The sequence below is a fragment of the Plecotus auritus genome (genome assembly GCF_963455305.1).
Source record: "Plecotus auritus genome assembly, chromosome: 6".
Lineage (NCBI taxonomy): Eukaryota > Metazoa > Chordata > Mammalia > Chiroptera > Vespertilionidae > Plecotus > Plecotus auritus.
Window position 1 is genome coordinate 97,676,490 of NC_137773.1, and position 21,256 is coordinate 97,697,745.

Here is a 21,256-nt window from a genome sequence, read left to right on the forward strand (position 1 = left end):
GGTGGGTTCATGCCTATACACATTTACCAAAACTCCTCAAACTGTCCACTTAAAAGAGATGCATTTTATTGCTGGCAAATTGTACCTCAAGAAACGTAACACAGGGGAGCAGGAGATGACCTCCATAGAGCACATGGCTCCTGCTAATGGATGCATGAGACCAGCTCCGTCCCATGTCCTCCCACCTCACTGTCACAAAGCAAGTGTCACTACCCCAGGCCTTCCTTGGCTCGGAAGGCTGGGTACCCCTTCTCCCCCAAGGCCATGGGCAATAAACAGCTGAGATGACTCGGGCCAGTTCTCCCATAGTCAGGGCTAACCTGCTGGAATCTGAGCAATAAGGGAGACCCTGAGCAATATGTGGGATGCTAGAAGCCAAAGACTACTCGGCAGAGTGTCTTTAGAGTGCTATCATTAGACAAATGGAAAAGTGAGTTTCACACAAACATTGGCAGTGGTATAGAAAACTACTAGGATTGTTTTAGGTTAAAAAACACAAAATCAAAGAACCCTATGTTGAGGAGGATTTGGGAGGTAATGTCCAGTTTGGTGGGTGGAATCAGAGGCGGAAAGGTAACAGGGATCATTGGTTATCTTGTGGCTGTGGGTCAGCAAATTCTTCAAAACAGGCAGGCAATGTCTCTACCTGCTCCACAACCAAGTACCACTAACTCCTCTTCAAGTGCTAAGCAGAAGACTAATGCAGGGCTCTGCACTGATGCTGGCACTCACCTTTGGGCTCTTGGATGAGACACAGCCTCTTGGGAGCCGGAATCATGCCGACCTTCAATGACTTGCTGCTGACCCTCTTCCGGGGAAAGCAGGCCTGGGATAGGGCAGACGTGCCAGCAGGGCCATCCTCGGCTGCCTCGCTTGGAAGACCATCAGTCGGGGGGCTGCCCTCGGAGCCCTCTGAAGTGGCAGCCCCTCCTGGAGCCCTGGAGGGCCCTCCAGGAGTGAGGGCCTCCTCCTCCTCATCTTCCTCTTCTTCTTCTTCCTCCTCCTCCTCCTCCTCCTCCTCAGGCATGACCTCTAGGCTCTCCAGCTCAACCTCCTGGTGAGGAGGCTCATTCGCAAACTCTCCTTCCCCTTCCACGGACTCTAGGGGGCTCTCGCTGGCATGGAGGTTCAGTGAAGGTGATGTAAAACAAATCGATGGGCACAGTTCAAATACCTTCTTTCGATAGAATTTGAAAGCTGAGCTATTTTGGTCTTGTAGAAACCTGGGAAAAAGATGATACACATTGTTTAACCAGACAGTTCTCTGAACATTCTTATTTGCTGAAACTGTCTGAATGGACCTGATGAAGCTGGGGGTGGGACCAGGGAGTGAATAACCTGACCTCTTTCTAGCACCTATGGCTGATGATGCAGCTCTGCAGTGAGATAGAAAGTTTGAGGAACCAGAATGTGAAGCCTAATTGCTTTTCAGGGGAGGGAGGTGGAGGAACAAGGTATGCAGCAATGACCAGGGAATGTGCTGGAACGAGCTCTGACACTCAGCCCCGATATCCAACCTGGCCTCACTTATCCCTTTCTAGTGAAGCCACTAACCCTCTGGACCTGTGAGCGCTCTCTGTGACTCTAGGGTCCCTCTCACATTTCCAGGTACAAGATGGAGGAAGCGTGTCACCCACAGAACTGCCTGTCTTGTGTTCTGCACAGAATCTGTTTAAACATGGTGGCGATAAAGCCTCTCTGAGTCTTCAAGTTTGAGGACCTCCTAGACCTGTAATCACAGCTGGGGGAGGGGGTTAGATGGTGTGAAAAACCAAAACATGCATGAAGATACAAAATACACTTGGACCAAAGAAAAGGCAGCCCTTGTTCTTGGAGAGGACAACTCGACCTCATGAAGATGTCACTTCTGTCCCAGTTAACATATTAATGTTGAAAAGTATCTCAATAAAAACATCATTCTGGATCTGGACAAGATGATTCTAAAGTCCACACAGAAAACTTAATATGCAAAGACATCTGGAAGAACTCTGAACTAGCTCCACCAGATATTACAAGGTGTATGATGCCTCTACAGTTAAAACAGCATGGTACTGTGATTAAGAGGTACAAATTGGTAGCTGCAAATTAGTCACAGGGATGTAAAGTACAGCATAGCACATATCATCAAAAATATTGTAATAAATATGCATGGTGCTAGGTGGGTGCCAGAATTATTGGGGATCACTTTGTAAAATTATATAAATGTCTAACCACTATGCTGTATACCTGAAACTAATAAAATAATATTGAATGTCAACTGTAATTAAAAAAAAAAAAAAGCATGGTACTGGCCCATGAATAGATGGGCAAACAGACCAAAAGAAGAGCTAGAAACAAAGCATCTGATGAAGGGGGCCTCTCAAACCACTCCCAAAAAGAGTTTTTTCAACAAGTGGTGTTGGGACAACTGGGAAGCGTTTAAGAAAAACATTTAAATTGGATCCATGCTGCAACCCTGCTCCCAAACAACCCCACACAGATCGGGATAGAAACATAGAAACCAAGCCGTACAAGTTATGTCAGAAAGTACATAAATGTCTATAACCTGAGTGTGGGGAGGTTCTTTCTATGACTCAGTACTAGGGGTAATAAAAGGAAAAACAAATTGAGAAATCTGAACTTCTGAAGAACTACCCATAGGCAGAGTGAAAGATAAACATCAAAATAAGAAGGAAATATATACAATTACATCACAGATAAGAGCTCTTAAAAAACCAAGAAAGAAGAAGCCCAAAAAATCCAACAGAGGAAAGGGCAAAGATTAAGAACTTCTACCCTCCAAAAGACATTGCTGGAGCCTGGCCAGTGTGAATCAGTGGTTGAGTGTCAACCTATGAACCAGGAGGTCATGGTTCGATTCCCGGTCAGGGCACATGCCCGGGTTGCAGGCTCAATTCCCAGTGGGAGGTGTGCAAGAGGCAGATGATCAATGATTCTCTCTCATCATTGATGTTTCTCTCTCTCTCTGAAATCAATTAAATTACATATATATATATGACATTGCTGGAATGAGAAGTCAAGTCAGACTGGGAGAAAATGTCTGCAAATCATATTTCTAATAAAGAACTTGTATGAAGAATATACAATGAAAAAAAAAAGTTGCCCTGGCCAGTTTGGCTCAGTGGATAGAGCATCGGCCTGCGGACTGAAAGGTCCCGGTCAAGGGCATGTACCTTGGTTGCAAGCACATCCCCAGTAGGAGGTGTGCAGGAGGCAGCTGATCGATGTTTCTAACTCTCTATCCCTCTCCCTTCCTCTCTGTAAAAAATCAATAAAATATTTATTTTTTAAAAAAGTAGCCCTAGCCAGTTTGGCTCACTGGATAGAGCGTTGGCTGTGGACTGAAGGGTCCCAGGTTCGATTCCAGTCAAGGGCACATGCCCGGGTTGTGGGCTTGATCCCTAGTGGGAGGGCATGCAGGAGGTAGCTAATCAATGATTCTCATCATTGATGTTTCTATCTCTCTCTCCCTCTCCCTTTCTCTCTGAAATCAATAAAAACATATTTTTTAAAAAAACACACACAATGAGCCCAGATGGTGTGCTCAGTGGCTGAGTGTCAACCTATGATTCAGGAGGCCTGGGTTGTGGGCTTGATCCCCAGTAGGGGGCATGCTGGAGGCAGCTGATCAATGATTCTCATCATTGATGTTTCCATCTCTCGCCTTCCCGCTCTGAAATCAATTTAAAAAAAACCCACAATGAACTCTCAAAATTCATTACTAATAAAATAAACAGCCCAATAAAAGAAAATGGGCCAAAGATCTGAAGAGACAGTTAAAGAGATATGGAAAGTACATGAGCACACTAGAAGATGCTCAGCATCATCAGTCCTCAGAAATGAGAATCACAGGGGGATATTCCCTTCCCCTCCCGTAATTGGGACAATAAAAAGACGGACACTAGCAAGTGCTAGTGAGGACAGGGAGCAACTGGAACTCTCACCCAAGCTGTTGAAAAGGCAAAATGATGGAGTCACTTGGAAAGGAAGTTTGGAAGTTTTCTCAAAAGTTAAATGTGGACCCACCATGGGAGCCAGCCTTTCCCCTCCTCGGTATTTATCTGAGAAATAAAAGCAGGTGTCCACAGAGGTCCCAATACATGAATGCTCACAGCAGCTTTATCTGTAATAATCCCAAAATGAAAACACCTCAAATACTGTTAAACAGTTGAATAGGTGAGTAACATACAGCGGTCCCACTTCTCTCAGCTTACCTATTATAATTTTTATTTTACTGCAAATGCTATACTTATTTTAAAAGTAAAAAAAATGCCCTGGCTGATAGTTCAGTTTGTTAGAATGTCATCCTGTACACTAAAACGTTGCGGGTTCGATTCCAGGTCATGGCACATACCGAGGTTGTGGGTTCGAACACAGGTCAGGATGCATACAGGAGGCAATTAATCGATGTTTTTCTCTCTCAGTCTCTTAAAAAAAAATCAATAAAAAGCATATTCTCCAGTAAGAATTAAAAAATAAAATTTAGCCTGGCCGGTGTGGCTAAGTGAGTAAGTGTGGACCTATGAATCAGGAGGTCACAGTTTGATTCCTGGTCAGGGCACATGCCCAGGTTGTAGGCTCGATCCCCAATGGGAGGCATGCAAGAGGCAGCCGATCAATGATTCTCTCTCACCATTGATGTTTCTATCTCTCTCCCTCTTTCATTCTCTCTTAAATCAATAAAATACATTTTTAAAAATTTAAATTTTTTAAAAAAGGGAATAGAAAAAGGCTCTAAAACTGAATATTCACAGAAACAAGTGAATCTGACTGTATGTCAAATTGATGACACAGTCACACACACAAAATGAATCAACTCGAGCAACTACTGAGCACATCAGAGATATAAGTCTTTCGGGGAAAAAGAAACACAAAGGCATTTTGGCCTTGCCCAGTGTAGTGAGTTTCAAACTATTTTATGAGCATTGGGGGACAGAACGCATTACCACCAGATGTTGCTGTAGGACCCAGGACTTTCAGTGTGGGTAAGGAGAGGACTGCGTGTTCTGAAAAACATTGCTCAAAAAAGGCTACACAGCCCTAACCGGTTCGCTCAATGGATAGAGCGTCAGCCTGCAGACTGAAGGGTCCCAGGTTCAATTCCGGTCAAGGGCATGTACCTTGGTTGCGGGCACATCCCCAGTGGGGGGTGTGCAGGAGGAAGCTGATCGATGTTTCTCTCTCATCGATGTTTCTGACTCTCTATCCCTCTCCCTTCCTCTCTGTAAAAAATCAATAAAATATATTAAAAAAAAAAAAAAAAAGGCTACACAGAGGGTGAGCAATAACCCCAAGACCAGTTGGTACCAAGTGCCCAGGATGATGCCTTTTCTTGCAAACTTTAATTTTAATGAGGGGAAAAGGACTGATGAAAGCCCTGGTTGTTGTTGCTCAGTGGTTAGAGTGCTGGCCTGTGCACTGAAGGGTCATGGGTTCAAATCCTAGTCAAGGGCACATACTTGGGTTGCAGGTTCAATCCCTGGCACTGGTTGGGGTGTGTATGGAAGGCAACCAATCGATGTCTCTCTCTCATTGATGTTTCTCTCTCTCTCCCCACCTCCCTCCTTTCCACTCTCTCTAAAAAACAATGAAAAAAATATCCAAATCAATGAAAAAAATATCCTCACATGAGAATCAACAAAACAAAACAAGGGCTGATGAAACACTCCCAGCTTCTCTGTACTGAGCTGTCCCTCTCACTGGCCTTGCCAGGGCAAGATCCTACATGCCACAGGCAGCCCCACTCTGAAGCCTGCAGGTGACAGTTCCTGAGGTCATCATGCCTGTAAAAGGCAGATCCAGGCAGAGTATCTGCAAAGCCATCAGTGCTCTAGGCAACTGGTCTGGGTCTCCCAAGAAGCAGAAGGTACCCTCAGTGCAGTGCCCAGTCAAGGTCCAAAACAAGCTAGAAGAGCATGCTCGGTCACCTCTGGGTCCAAGAAATGCACTAGTTAATGTGAAGTTTTAAACTGCATTCTTTATTAGACTAAGGCACAGCTCTGCAGCACATTGGAGCAGGGCAGAGCCCCGGCAGACTGTAGGATACAATGTACACAGCAGGAAACCTACCTGTTCCCTATACACTCCCCGCTAGCTCTGAGGGGAGCCCATAGGGTTATGGTTCAGTAATAGGAACCCTGAAGGAGAGAATCTGTATCCCAGAGGCAGAGCTACTCCCTGACTGTGTGCGCTGAGTCTGAGAAACGGGGAGGATAATGGTGCACCTCCAAGCCTGAGGGTGCCAGGCTGTCACTGCATGGAAGTGCTTGTTGCCCACACTTAGACCAGGGACCACTATCACTCCATGAGCAGCAAATTCTCATCAGCCCACAGCAGCCAGTATGACCAGGGGGGCAGTGCCCTCCTCCTCCTCAGGCCCTTGAGTGAGAATGCACCCTCCCTCATTCCACCACTGTTCTGACTCTGCTCAGGTCCTGGGGACACTGCCCCTCTGCCCAGGGAGCTCTCTTTCTTCCCTTGGAAAACTCCAATTTGGCCTTCGAATCCAGTTTACATGTCTCTCTGGGGAGCTTTTCCCCATCCCCTCAATATCCCAGAACAGATGCTCCTCCCTCCAGCCCTGAGCTCAGCAGAAGTCACAATTTACGCCACGTGACCCAAGGCGTTTGTCAGGCTACCTTTTGGGCTCTCAGGAGATCTGTGGGGTGAATATTCAAACCAGAAGGGTGTGGTGGGTACATACCACAGGTCAGGGTTGTCGGTGCTGTTTTCTATGCTGAATTGTTCAATCTCTGGTCCCACCTGAGCAACAAATTTGGCCAGTTTCTCTGCAGTCTCCATAGTCTTCAAGTCAACTATAAAACAAAGCAACTGTCACGCGTAAGAGCTGCCACTTCCCATGTAGACATCATAGGGCTGTGGAGACTAATTACAAAGACAGCCCCTCATGTCCCCTCCTGCATATTTGCCTTTTGCCCTGTGACTCTGCAGCTCTGTCCAGCAGAGGTGGACTCTCCTCTCCCTTGAACTGGGACTGGCCCCAAGACTCCTGCTAGCCAACAGGTATGGCAGAAGTCCTGGGGCTCGGGTGCCTCTACCAGATGCCTGACACCAACCTCAGGTGAACCAACCCCAGCAGGCTGCTGGGGGATGACAGGCACATGGCCCAGTCACCCAGATCACTTCAACCAGCCTCAGACAACCAGCCGCTGCCTACAAACACATGTGTAGGCCCAGTCAGGCTTAGCTCCTGTGTGAAGCCACAGTTTGGAGCTGCTTGTTCTGTAGCAGCACTTGGGTAGGTGTTTCACCCCCCTCTATGTTCCCATCTAGTGCTGAGTGAGAAGCATTGGTCAGGGGGCAGGCCTGTTGCAGAAGCAGAAGGTAACAGCTAGAAGACACAGAAGGGGTACGTTGGTAACTTCAGAAGAAACTGCAGGTCAGCTAATTCTGAAGAGGGAACATAGAGACCTAGGGGGAAGAGGCAGAAAAAGAACAGCGCAGCCCTATGGAACGTAAACGGGGCAAGAACAAAGAGAAATGGATCAAGGAGTTCAAAGCCCCAGGCACGGGCATACAGCATAACCTGGTAGTCAGCAGTAGGAAAGCAGTCACTGGGCAGTAACCCTCAGGACAGGAAGAGTGCAACAGAGCTCTCAGGCTGCCCCCTTGAGGAAGCAAAAGGAGAGAAAGCACCATCTCATACACCCATCCTCGCCAGGTCACCATGGCTACTGCCCACTGCCCACTGCCCAAACCACTGAGGCCATCCCAACTCTGCAGAGACCCCTAGAGATTGGATATTCAGGACTGGGGCTCAGAGGAGGGAGACACGAGTGAACACCCACCGTCAGCAGACAAGCAGGGAGAGGAGCTCTGAGGGGCTTCGGATATGTCCACTCCCGCTGGCTTGGGGGATGGGCCTGCAGCTTCTGAGCTCAGGTCCTGAGGAGAAGCCCCGGCAGAGTCTGGTGGGCAGTCCTTGGCAGCATCATTTCCATCTGGCTGGGGCGGCTTTCCCTGCAAGGAGCCTGGAGCTTGCCGGATGTGGTGTTTCAGCCTGGTGCCCGAGGAGAGGAGGGTCTGGGTCCCGGTGGTTGCTCTCCTCACCTTCCAACCCTGGAGCCCTGGAGCTCGGAGCAGCCCCCGCCGTCGCCCTGGGAGGAGCCTCTTCTTGAGGCTCTGGACTGCCCGGGCGTACAGCATGGCCCGGACTGCACACTCTGCAGCCATTGGCTTCTGACCCACTCCTGGAGAGGTCTGGCTTATCCGCTGTGCTTCTGCCAGTTTCAGCTTGTAATAGTTATACTCCAGACTACTGTCATCAGACAAAAACCTATATAACAAAACAGGCACAGCAGGACATTGCTAAACACCAGCATGGTCACATCATTGCTGCAAATACACTTCTACAACTCTTTTCTACATGATGGCTTCTCTACTGTTGAAGGTTCCAGTTGGCTCCACCAAGGATCCAGAGCTGGTCCCAGGTCACCCATTTTGCCCAGTGACTGCAGGGCAACCAGGAGCTTTGAGCAGTGGTAGAATCCTCCTCCATTTTTGTCATCAGCAGCCATGAAGGACCTCATAGCTCCTGGAGGCTTAGCTACACAAAGCAGTTACCGTGGAGCCATGGAAGCATTTTGCTGCCAGCACATGACAGGCATTGCTCCTGGACTTCATTTTCGGAAGGTGACACTCTTGAAATGGTGGGCGCTCAGTAACCTTTTAACTATATCATTTATTCTAATAAGCAAGTACTGTATTTAGGATGAAAATTTTAATTTTAAAAAGTCCTCTTCATGTGAAGAGGCAATAAGGCAAAAGGAAGACAGTTTAACAAATAGTAGCAATAAATCACAAATAGCTGCTGTGACATATCCCTCATCTTACACACGTTCTTTGCATGTATATTGCAGCTCATTCTTAAGCCAGCACAGCAGGGATGCAGACTTCCAAGACTGAATGAGAGAGGGCCACAGGGCAGGTCTGCAGCAGGGCTGGTGCTTGAACCCTGGTGAACCTTATTCACCCTAATGTTCTTCCCACTGGTCAATACCACCGCTCAAAATAAACACCTTACCCTTCGCTCTGGACACCATCAGAGTGACATAAATGTTGCTGTGTGCTCTATGGCAGGGATTCGGAGGGCTGAATGTAAAGACCTACCAGTAAGCAGGGTCCTCCTTGAGAAGAGCTCTCTCTTTAGGAGACAGGCTGCCTCCAACGACACGTGTGACCAGCTGGTTAATGATGTCCACCACCTTGTGATCTGCTCGCTGGGGGATAGCTAGAACACACAAAAGGGCTTTTCTGAGAAACACTGGACCACATGGTGCCTGGGAAGACCAGGACAGAATCAGGGGCTTAGGATGGAGCCTAGGCAGGCACTAGCAACTGAAATTCTCACTCATGAGACCAGCTTTGAAAAGAGGAAAGCAGAGTGTTATTCTAGAAACCAATATATACAATATCCTCCCAAAAGCTGTAACAGCATAACCACCAGGACAGAAACAGTTATAGGCTTACAATAACACTACATAGTAATGTATGTATATGTTCTACAGAAGGAAATGGTATGCAGCATTCCATACCACTTCTCATGTATGATTTAACTTGAATGTTCACAATATTAAGGGGAAAATATAAAGATATAAAATGTATTTCGGTATAAAATATATAAAACATTTGTCTAAATTATGATTCCCAATAGTAAGGAGGGAAGAAAAGACACATAGAAAACACAGAAAAAGAAAATATACCAGAAAGTTAACAGATGTTATCTATGGGTGGTAGATTTATCAGGATTTCATTTTCTTTGTGTGTTATCTATAAAATATAAACATACATGTGTTCTGTAACCAGAAAACATACATATATAAATTTACAAAGAAAAATTTCCCAATTAAAAAAGTCAATGGTCCCAAAGTAGGTGTTCACAGAAATATTTGCTGAATGTATGAAAACATCTTTCAAGTGTGAACTTCTTCCAATATGGCTATAATTTACGATGTCACCAGTAACATAGAAGAACATGTATCCTCAAATAATAAGATTGTGTAGTTTTCTGATATTTGCTAGTTTTAATAGGACAGAATGGTCTACTTGTTCACTCATTCAATAAAAGCCACCTCTGAACTGGAGGTTTTCATTTGTTCTGTGGAGTAACTAACTGCACTGTTCTTGCCTATGTCTGAGTTATAGCTTTAAGTTTATTTTAAACATCAGTGGGAGCTCCTACACAGAGCAAATCAATCTTGCAACTGCTATGTTTTTGCAAGAATCTCCCTTTTGAAATTGTTCTCCTTTCTTTTTGTTATTGGCTCTCATTTTATAGAACTGCTAATTGTACATGATTTTACAGAAAATTAAGAGTTCTAAAATCAGCAGCTTTCAGAAACAAACGCCAATAAGTTGGTCACTGCAACCACCTCTAGAGAAAATGACCATAGCAAGGGCCAGAAAGTGGGTCCCAGCAATCCTTCTTCTGAGACTATGTCCTTTTAAAGGAGGATTTAAAAATACAAATTAAAAATATTAATAATCAACATTTTAACCAAAGATGTCATCCCAGTGTTTCTAACATATAATGAAAACAGCGGTGGGGCAGTGCTGGTGCCGTCCACCAGCTGTCCAGATAGCCAAGGCTTACAGATGCCAATTACAAGGGGACCGAGCTCTGCTAAGCCTCAGAAGCCTGTAGTAAAAGGCAGCATAAGTTCAACATCAAGGGAAAGGTGAGATAATTTATGTTAGGTTAATATCATGATGCAGTGAGAGCTGTAAAAACACAGGAAGGGCTTTTGACAATCCTGTCAAAGAGTAGGTGGTAGTATTTTCAATACAGCAGGACTGTATCGGCAGACCCACCTGCCTACCAGCACCACGAGGGAACAGTGGTGAGCAACTTTAGGTTACGGGTGATTTTTTTCCTCCAGTATTATTGTTACACTGACTTTCTGTTCCACCACTTGGGGGCTGTACAGAGGAAAGGGGCCTGCTTCTGGAAGGCTCCCTCTCTGGGAGTAGGTGTAGCCAAGCACCTGTGGTGGGACGTACCAGTGCTAGTGCAGTAGGTGCTCCACAAGTCTGTAGAGGAATGAAGAGATTCAGGAACAAATGGATTGGGGCAATGGAAGTGGAAAACCATGTCAGGAGGAAAGAGGACATGACCACTACCTATGTGCATGAGCCCTGGGAGGTTTAGGCTTAGAGCAGTCATCCTGAGAGCTAAAGAGTAGGGACAAGGAACACCAAACAGCCAGTCATGTCTATTATTTCCTTATTGGCCTGCCCCCTCCCCTGTAAGCCAGCTGTTAACTGTAGATTATCAGGTGTACCTAAGTGATCTGTCAACCTTTAGCCAGTCTAGAAAAGTGAGTGGATGACTCTGTCACCCGGATCAACCAGGTTGTTCATCCCTCAGTGTAGCTCAAATACAGCCTCCCTTTGGCTTCCCTAGTTCCCCAGGCTGGGACCTCTCCTATATCCCTTTTAATCCCAGCACTGGAAGGGGCTGATTTTGGTGATTTCTTTCCCTCAGGAGTCTGGGGTCTTCTCAGAGACAGTGCCTAGCATTTCCTTTTCCTTCTAGGAATACCTGATTGGAGTGGGGGGGGGGGGTTGCTGTTTGAACAGAGCTTCTTAACCTTGGCTGCAGGATAGTAGAAACCTCCAGAACACGCAGGCAAAATTGTTAAAAATATATATGTTGGTGGTGCTTCTTGTTAAACCTCACCTGAGGATATAATCAATAAATATTTTTATTGATTTCAGAGAGGAAGGGAGAGGGAGAGAGATAGAAACATCAATGATGAAAGAAAATTATTGATCGGCTGCCTCCTGCACGCTCCCCGCTGGGGATTGAGCCTGCAACCCAGGCATGTGCCCTGACTGGGAATTGAACCGTGACCTCCTGCTTCATAGGTCAACACTCAACCACTGTGCCATGGTGCCTGGGCTGAGGATATTTTTTCCATTGCTTTTCTTTTCTTTTCTTTCTTTTTTGTTAATCCTCACCAGAGGATATTTTTCCATTGATTTTTTTTTTTTTTTTTTGAAGGGAGAGTGGAAGAGAGAGGGAAAGACAGAGAGAAACAGCACTGTGAGAGAAACACATCAATTAGTTGCCTCCTGCAAGAGCCCTGACCAGGGCACGGGCTGGGGAGGAGCCTACAACCCAAGTACATGCCCTTGACTGGAACTGAACCAGGACCCTTTGGTCAGCAGGCTGATGCTCTATCCACTGAGCCAAACCGGCTAGGGATCCACTGCTTTTCAGAGTGTGAAAAGGAGGAAATGTGTGTTGAGGGGAGAGGAACATAGATGTGAGAGATACATTGACTGCTTGCCTTCTGCACGTCCTGACTAGGAGTGGGGAGCAAACCCAAAAAACCCCAGGTACCTGTCCTTGACCAGGAATCGAACCTGTGACCCTTTGTTGCACGGGCTGACACTATAACCACTGAGCACACTGGCAAGGGCTGTATGTGCATTTTTCATGGTAAGGGCTGTGGCTTTTCATCAGATTCCCAAAGGAGTATCTAAAGACTCCTGTGTAAGTTGAAGATTCCTCAGATATGCTCATAGAATGAATGCAGACAGACATGTATACTAGCCAATGCAAGTTTTCTGCTAAAATTCTGATTTGTTTTCAGTTGGCTAAATAACTTCTTGTAAAATCTCAAAGAGAATAAAAGAGATTACAAACACCCCCCCCCAAAAAAAAAACAAAACACCCCACCATGAGCCGTGCCTGGTGTGGCTCAGTGGTTGGAGCACTGGCCTGAGCACCAAAGGGTCGCAGGTTTGATTTCCAGTCAAGGGCACATGCCTGGCAAGTTTATCCCCAGCAGTGCGTGCAGAAGGCAATCAATTGATGTGTCTCTCCCTCTCTTGCACTCTCTCTAAAAATTAGTGGAAAAAATATCCTCTAATTTTTAGGGTGAGGATTACAAAAAAAACAGACCCCCCCCAAAAAAAAAACAACCCATACAAAAAAAGAACACAACACCCATGAAAAGGAAACAAATCACAACAAATAGAAACTTTTGCTGCTTTCCTTACCATCACTTAGTCCACTCAGAGCTTTGGCCTGAATTTCAGGTTTGGTAGGAGGAACCGTTTTCTCATCTTGAGTTGGCGCAGGTTCGGCTTTCTTGACCTGGAGTGGACACCCACTGTTGACCAGCCAGGCCTTCAGATGATCTATGTACTCTCTCCCAAACAGAGTGGAGTCTTCAAAGTTGGGAAATGCGGCAGGAGAGGGAGCTATATCTTGGAGGCCGACAGCTTCTAAGATTTTCTCTTGCCGGAAAGAAGAGGCCAAGGAGAACGTCTGTCCCAAAAGGGCTAAAGACTTCCGACAGAGAGAATTGGTGGTCTCTAGGGCAACGGCCAAGTCCAGGGGGTTACTAAGGGTCTTCATTTTGACACTCAGCTCGTAGGCATTGCAGGCCATGAGCAGGGGCGTGACACTCTTTAGAAGCCGGTCTTGAAGCCTCATTATGTACTTGTCAAAGGGCTTTATGATTTCGAAAAAGCAATTTTTGGTCTTCACAGCACCTTTGTCTAAAAGCATGTTTAAAAACTCATTATCAACTCTGGGTGTTTTCAAAGCAGAGTGCTTTAAAAATTTGATAGTAAAAAAGCAAAAATCTCTGTGCTCTGGTTTTAAGGAGCATTTAAATGAGGCAAGCATTTTAGCACAGGTTTCAGTTTCAAGTTCAAAGAGAGTCTGGAAAAGCTGGGAAAATTTAACATCATCTTTTATAGTGTGAAATCCTGCCCATTTGATTATTTCTATCCCAAATCTTGAAAAAACATCAGACTTATCTATGAGGTCAAAACTCATTTTTCTTCTTGGGAGACGAATGTCCTTTAGATTGAGCCCCAGAGGGATCTTCTGAGGGGGGAATTGGATATCTTCTGTCCCTGGGTTTGCACCTAGGGTCACATCAGAACTTGGGGTGGTTTTCTGGATTTGATTAGTGCCCTGAGTTTTGGGAGTGATACGATTTATAGTGGGTACTTTTTTTGTGCTCACATTCCTCAGTGTGACAAGTTTCCCAACCCCCCCTTTAGGTGTAAGCAGGCCCTGAGACTCCCTCTTTCCTAGGAGGGCACCCTCCTGGTCAACGATATTTAGACCCCGGCCTCTGCCCTGGACTTGGCCACTGGCCCTGAGCACAGAGTCTGCCTCCCCTGGACGGTCCACGTCATAATCCCGACTCTCTTTCTCCAAACACTCTTTCTCAATCAGCCTGGAGGACCCAAAGTCCCCCAGTAGTGCAGAAGGACCAAAATTATACTCCTGTGACCAAGACGATTCTTGAGAAACTGGGTGGCCAAGGTCTTGTTCCCAAGAGCCACGGAGTGTAAATTTCCAGTCTGGAGAACGGAAATGTCCCAATTTCCGGTGGCCAAAGACCTGATCTCGGGAATCAGGGTGGGGAAATTCCAGATCCCGGCCACAGTCTTTGCGAAAGTAGTTGTCTTCATTTACAGAAGGATTGTTTGACCTGAAGGAAGGTCCTGGGAATACATCACCTCTCAGGCCTTCTCTCCCAGCATCTCGAGAGTGAGCTACAGATCCTCCCAGAGTGTATCTGCTGTCACTGTGAATGTCATCATACATATCTGCTCTGACTCTTGGCAGTGTCCTTATAAGATCTGAAATAAACAATCCAAAAGGAAACACAAAGGTACTTTAGACCAGAAGGTACAAACGGACAGTCCATAGGCTACCAACCAGCTGGAGTGCTTTATCTGCCTGAGTGCATTTTCAAAATTCCTATTTGTTGCCATTATTTAAAATGTGTGTGGTTTTCCTTAAACCTGGAATTACTACTTTTTACTCAAAAAAAGACCTACAAGCACTGGGCCTGCATCTATCCTGACGATACTGCATCAAGGCTGGGTAGCAGTGTCCCTTAATCACTCAGATCTTCTGCCCTTGCTCAGCAGGCATCTGGTTTACAAGCCACTTTTTAGACTCAAGGAAGGGTGTTTGCCCCTCAAATAACCTGGCTTTTAAAAACATATATTTTTATTGATTTCGGAGAGGGAGAGAGAGAGAGAGATAGAAACATCAATGATGAGAGAGAATCATTGACTGGTTGCCTCCTGCACACCCCCTACTGGGTATGGAGCCTGCAACCTGGGCATGTGCCCTTGACCAGAATTGAACCTGGGATCCTTCAGTCCGCAGGCCGACACTCCCAGGGGTCCTCAAACTTTTTTTTTTTTTAATTTTACTTATTTATTTAATATATTTTACTGATTTTTTACAGAGAGGAAGGGGGAGGGATAGAGAGTTAGAAACATCGATGAGAGAGAAACATCGATCAGCTGCCTCCTGCACACCTCCCACTGGGGATGTGCCCGCAACTAAGGTACGTGCCCTTGACCGGAATCGGACCTGGGACCTTTCAGTCCGCAGGCTGACGCTCTATCCACTGAGCCAAACCGGTTTCGGCAGTCCTCAAACTTTTTAAACAGGGGGCCAGTTCACTGTCCCTCAGACTGCTGGAGGGCCGGACTATAGTTTAAAAAAACAACTATGAACAAATTCCTATGCGCACTGCGGGCCCGGGACGAGTCGGCTGCTAAGCAGGACAGGCAGCGGCACCCGGCGGGCCGGATAAATGTCCTCGGCGGGCCACATGTGGCCCGCGGGCCGTAGTTTGAGGACCCCTGCTCTATCCACTGAACCAAACCAGCCAGGGCAACCTGGATTTTTTTTTTTTTACTGTAACTGGGACACTTGTGTATTTCTACCTCTATCATGAAGCACACAGGTTTTTTATTATTTTTTTTATTTTTATTTTTTTTTTATTTATTTATTTTTAATATATTTTATTGATTTTTTGCAGAGAGGAAGGGAGAGGGATAGAGAGTTAGAAACATTGATGGGAGAGAAACATCAATCAGCTGCCTCCTGCACACCTCCCACTGGGGATGTGCCCGCAACCAAGGTACATGCCCTTGACTGGAATCGAACCTGGGACCCCTCAGTCCGCAGGCCGACGCTCTATCCACTGAGCCAAACCGGTCAGGGCGCACACAGGTTTTTTAGAGGTTGCCACCCTCCTTGCCTTCTAGTAGGAACTCTTGGCCCATACTGCCACTGAGGCAAAAGCCACGTCTGACACTGTACCCACTACAGCAGACTAGGCCACAGCTGAGCATCTGACCCAAAGCTGGCTGATACACTCCTCTGAAAGGTTCACTGGGCCAATGAATCCTCTGAAAAAAAACAGAGGCTAAAGCAGATAAGAGAGAAGGCAGAAGCTAAACAAGCCATCAAGAGAGGCCACAATGGGAACTGAATAGTATGTGATTTTGTCCTCCCCTCTGTGTAGAAATTAGGAAAATAGGAATCTATATTTGCATTTGCTTATTCATGTACAAAGAAACTCTCTAAGAAGGTAGGAACATAAGCAAACTATGAGCCTCAGGGAAACTTTGCAAAGAGCGCCTTTCTTTTTTTTTTTTATATGTTTATTGATTCAGAGAGAAAGAAACATCAATGATGAGAATCATTGATTGGCTGCCTCCTCACGCCCTATACCGAGGATCGAGACTGCAACTCAGGCATGTGCCCTGACTGGGAATTGAACCATGACCTCCTGGTTCCTAGGTCATTGCTCAACCACTGAGCCATGCTGGCCAGGCTCTTTCTAACTTTTAAATCAGAATCTATTACCTAGTCAAAAGTCAAATGAAAAGAAAAGGGAAAGAGAGATGCCATGAGGTAGTAATGGGGTGAAACCAAAGGAAGCCAAATCTTTTTTAAAAAATATATATATTTTAGCCCTAACCGGTTTGGCTCAGTGGATAGAGCGTGGGCCTGCGGACTGAAGGGTCCCAGGTTCGATTCCGGTCAAGGGAATGTACCTTGGTTGCGGACACATCCCCAGTGGGGAGTGTGCAGGAGGCAGCTGATCGATGTTTCTCTCTCATCGATGTTTCTAACTCTCTATCCCTCTCCCTTCCTCTCTGTAAAAAATCAATAAAATATATTAAAAAAAAAATATATATATATATATTTTATTGATTTTGTACAGAGAAGGAGGGAGAGGGATAGAGAGTTAGACACCTCAATGAGAGAGAAACATCGATCAGCTGCCTCCTGCACACCCCCTACTGGGGATGTGCTCACAACCAAGGTACATGCCCTTGACTGGAATCGAACCTGGGACCTTTTAGTCTGCAGGCCGACACTCTATCCAACTGAGCCAAACTGGTTAGGGCGGAAGCCAAATTTTTATACAAATCTAAGTTTATTTGGTCAGCAGTACTTACTGAGCACCTACTGTGTGTGGGCACTGCTTTAGGCACTGAAGTTAACGATATACCGGGAAGGCTTGGCATGAGGGGGTCACACTTTGGGGGAGCCTTCTAGGCAGAGGGAGTGTAGGGACAAATTCCTGATGTATGACCAGCAGGGAATGAATATACCAGAGTGAATGAAGGGCAAAGTGGTAAGAAGGCAGCTCCTAAACTCTGTTGCATATGGAGTCCCTTTGGGACCCCCAGTCATCCTGATTTAATTAACTAACTAGCTTGGCGGTGTGACCTGGACATCAGGGTTTTTAAAAGGTCCCCAGATGATTCTAACATACAGCAAACTTAGGGAGATACAGATGGAAGGAAGGTACAAGATCAAGCCTGGCCCTCAAAGGGATGCTGGAATAGTCTGAGTAAGATAGAAAGCCACAGACGGGGTTCAGAGCAAAGGAATGATCTCACTAGCTACTGTGAAGGCAATAGACCAGTGGTTGGCAAACTCATTAGTCAACAGAGCGGCAAACTGCGGCTCGCGAGCCGTGGTTTGCCGACCACTGCAATAGACCAAAAGGGAAGAAAGTGAATGTCGAGGTTACAGCAAAGAGTCCACTGGGATGATCTAGGTATTAATGACTACTGATGATGTGGTGAGGGAGGTAGCATTAGAGGTAGAGTGGTGGCTGGTTTCTGCACAACAGGATTTTCTGATGCCTTGTAAACCAAGGCATTGGAAAAGTGCAGAGTAGAACAGGGACAGAGAAAGTCCAACTGATGAACCATGCAGCTCAGTGACAAAGAGATGGTTCCAGAACCATCTAGCATCCTGCTTGGTTACTAGTTCACCCCTCCCCAAACTTTCTTGAGGTAACAATATATGTATTGGTGTTTGAGTCTCTAGATAAAGATACCAAGATTTATGTATCTGTATACAGTGTGTCCCCCAAAAATGTATAGAGACATAAATCTGAAAAAATCAGCTGATAGTTCAATTTCAAAAATAAAATGTATGTTAATAAACACTGCCTTTTTTAATTATACAAAGTGTGTGTATATATTTTTGGGGGCATCTTATATACATATACATGCACATGTAAGTACATATAGTATATGTCTCTGTGTATATATATAAACACATAAGTATTCTGGATTACATATTGCTAAAAGAATTGAAGGATGCACAGACTACTACAAATATAGTTACTTCTGAGGGTTAAGAAAGCAGCTAAAAAGACTTTTACATTTTACTCTTAACCATTTCTCAAGTCTTTCAATCTTTTATAAGAGGGATGTTTCTGTGCACTACTCATATAATTTTTGAAAACTCAATCAATTGGTTTCTCCAGGTCTAAAGCATGTAACAACAATTACTCCTATTGCAAGCACTTTAGACTCACTCAACCAATGCTAAGAAACCCTCCTAAATGCCAAGGCTGGCTCAGGGGCTGGTGCAGCAGCAAACAGCACCGGCCCAGCGATGAGGCCTGAAGGAGGCCAACCCATAACAGAGGAGTAAGCACACAGTGTACTTGGGCCGGGAAGGGCAACCAAATCAACCTTAAGTCCTGCTGGGGCTTCCTGAGGAAGGCATGCTGGAGGGAATCAACCAGGCAGAGCTGGGATGAGGAGGGATTCAAAGCACAGAGAAGTGGCACAGTATCACTGAAACATAAAGCCCAAGGCAAAGAGTAAGGGTTGGGAGCCTCGTGCATCGTAGTAAGGGACCTCCATGTCATCCTGTAATCTGTGTGGGCACCATTTTTGATTCTGCTGGCATGGTGTTTCAAAATTTTCCAAAGGGAAACATTTTCAGGCAGGACCTATTCTCAGCAGCTCCACAACCCCTTGCACCACCCTGTAGTCTTGCACACATCACTGTTACCTCCCTGCTCCTGTACTTATCTGAGGATGTAACCTCAAAGTGGGAAGTCCCGAGAGTCCAAACAGGGCCTTGGCCCAGGAAGGTTGGCATTAATAGATCTGTAGTCAGGGCAGATTTGAGAGGAATGAAGCCAGAAGCTGAGAGACCGTTCAGTAGGAGATTACTGAAATAATCCAAGCCAGGACTGGTAGGAGCTCAAACCTGAGCAGTGGTGGTGGGGATGGAGCCAGAAGATTGATTCAACAGCCTTTCTTTAGGTGAGGCAGGCTTTCTGGGGAGAAGCTCCTGGTAATGATAATACCTTCTACTACACAGTGATTTAACATGCAGATCCAGAGAAAACTTCATTTTCCCTTAACAAATAGGAATTTAGGGATTGAAATCCTCCTGCTCTGACCCTAAATGCCTCCTTACCTGCCCCCCCTCGGTTCCCAATCAAGCACTTTAATTTACCTTGAGCTTTAAATTGCAGAGCTTCACCTACAGCTTCACCACTGGGGTCCATGTGATACCTGTTAGCTTTTTCTTGTAGCACGGCATCAAAAGTCTCCTGTGCAATTCGCCTTGTAGCCATGTTTCTCTGACCTGTAGTAGAGGAAAAAAAGACACTAAGAATGACAACTAATGCTCAGAGAGCCGGCACTCTATTTCACCTCATCTTCAAAGTAAGGAGGCAGTAATCCATAATCCAGCCAGGTACTGCAGAGAAAGGTCGGATTATTTCTAGGGGCCTCTGCTCTCAGGAAGCTCACAGGTGTGTGTTGACTGAAAAGGAGCAAGACAAGCATGGTGATCTTGGACAAGTTATTTTGTTTCTCTAAGACCATTTCCTCAGAATCCTTCGAAAGCTCTCTGAAAAAAAGTCCTTATCTCCTGGGGTTGTTGGAGGACTGCAAGAAGCAACACGTGTAACTGAAGATAACAGTAGGGGAGTGGGAGCATAACCCTCTCACATGGTAGTTAGGAAAGATGTGACTGTTCCCATGTTCCAAACAAAGCCAAGAGGCTCTAAGAGCCAACGACCCTCCAGAGAGAAGCCTCCGGCAGGAATCCCTGGCTAGTAACAATGAGCTAGTGACAGTTGTAGGGAAGGAACTCCCATGACCTCATTTACTTGCAACAACCCAATGAAATGGGTCCTGTTATTAATGACATTAAACAGAAGAGAAAATGGGAGCCTTAAACTAAGTGACTCACCCAAGGTCAACCATCCAGGGCTGAAACCTGGCAAACAACACTAGTAGTGGGGACAAAGCCTGAAAACTAAATAGAAAAAAAGACTAAGAAGCAACACGGAGGAATCCGGTGGCGGCCCGTCCTTAACCACCAAGATATTCCTTTCAACCTGAAATCTCCAACCCAAGACCCAAGCCTGCACCTGCCTTGCAGTCTTCCTTATAACCATCGCCTCCTTTTCCATCCTTTAGTCCTTCTCCTAGGGCGCCCCTTGTTCTCTACTGGCGAAGGGAAGGGTCTTCCCAAATCAAACGACCTAACCTTTCTATACCTCCGTTTTGACCAGCTATGGAATGGGCAGCTAATGATGGGGGTTGCTGTAGGGACTGAACCCGTTAAAAATGGCAAAGAGCCGTATACAGCGCCCTGCCTCCGTGATCGCCTCACGCGAAAGGCCGCTTCGGGCTCGGGTGGAATGAATGAGCGAGGAAACGAATGAACCCCTTCGGGTGCGGTCCGCCTGCTCCCGGCCTCCGAGGGCGAAGAAAAGGGGGCCTCGGGCCCCGGAGGCCGCAGACCGCCCCATCAGGCCGACCCGTCCGGGACGCGGCCGTCGTGCAGCCCGAGGGCCGAGCCCGCGGCGCAATCGGGGGGGGCGGGGACACGGGGCCCGCTTCGGGCCGAGCCCGAGCCCGAGCCCCCAGACCCCAGGGCCCACCCACCGACAACGCGCGGGGCCGGGCCTCACCCCGAGCCCACCGAGTGCGGAGTCGCCCCCGCCGACGCCAGAGATTCAGCCACCACCTTCGCCACCGCCCCCGCCGCCGCCGCCGCGCGAGGCGGGGACATGCAAATAAGCCAACGGTCCCTGCAGCGCTGCGCTGCGCAGGCGCAGGTCCACCCCGCGCCCTGGTGCGCAAGCGCAGGTGGCCACTGCCGCGCCCTCTTGTA

At 46.6% G+C, this 21,256-nt stretch overlaps 1 protein-coding gene across 7 annotated transcripts in view; it reads right to left on the minus strand.

Annotated features, from left to right (window-relative positions):
* The window catches only part of SUGP2 (SURP and G-patch domain containing 2), a 29,161-nt gene that overhangs the window by 7,486 nt on the left and 419 nt on the right, over positions 1-21,256 (minus strand). The window contains exons 1-7 of one of the 7 annotated variants that reach the window (XM_080672128.1): positions 21,054-21,209; positions 19,583-19,714; positions 13,027-14,631; positions 9,130-9,250; positions 7,809-8,296; positions 6,704-6,815; positions 733-1,223 (exon numbers count right to left, since the gene is read on the minus strand). In XM_080672128.1, the coding sequence (XP_080528254.1) occupies positions 733-1,223; positions 6,704-6,815; positions 7,809-8,296; positions 9,130-9,250; positions 13,027-14,631; positions 19,583-19,703 (2,938 nt within the window). In that variant the 5' untranslated portion in view covers positions 19,704-19,714; positions 21,054-21,209. Of the gene's footprint in view, positions 1-732; positions 1,224-6,703; positions 6,816-7,808; positions 8,297-9,129; positions 9,251-13,026; positions 14,632-19,582; positions 19,715-21,027; positions 21,210-21,256 lie in introns of those variants that run through there. The other 6 variants (XM_080672131.1, XM_080672129.1, XM_080672130.1 and 3 more) reach the window with 6 other exon arrangements.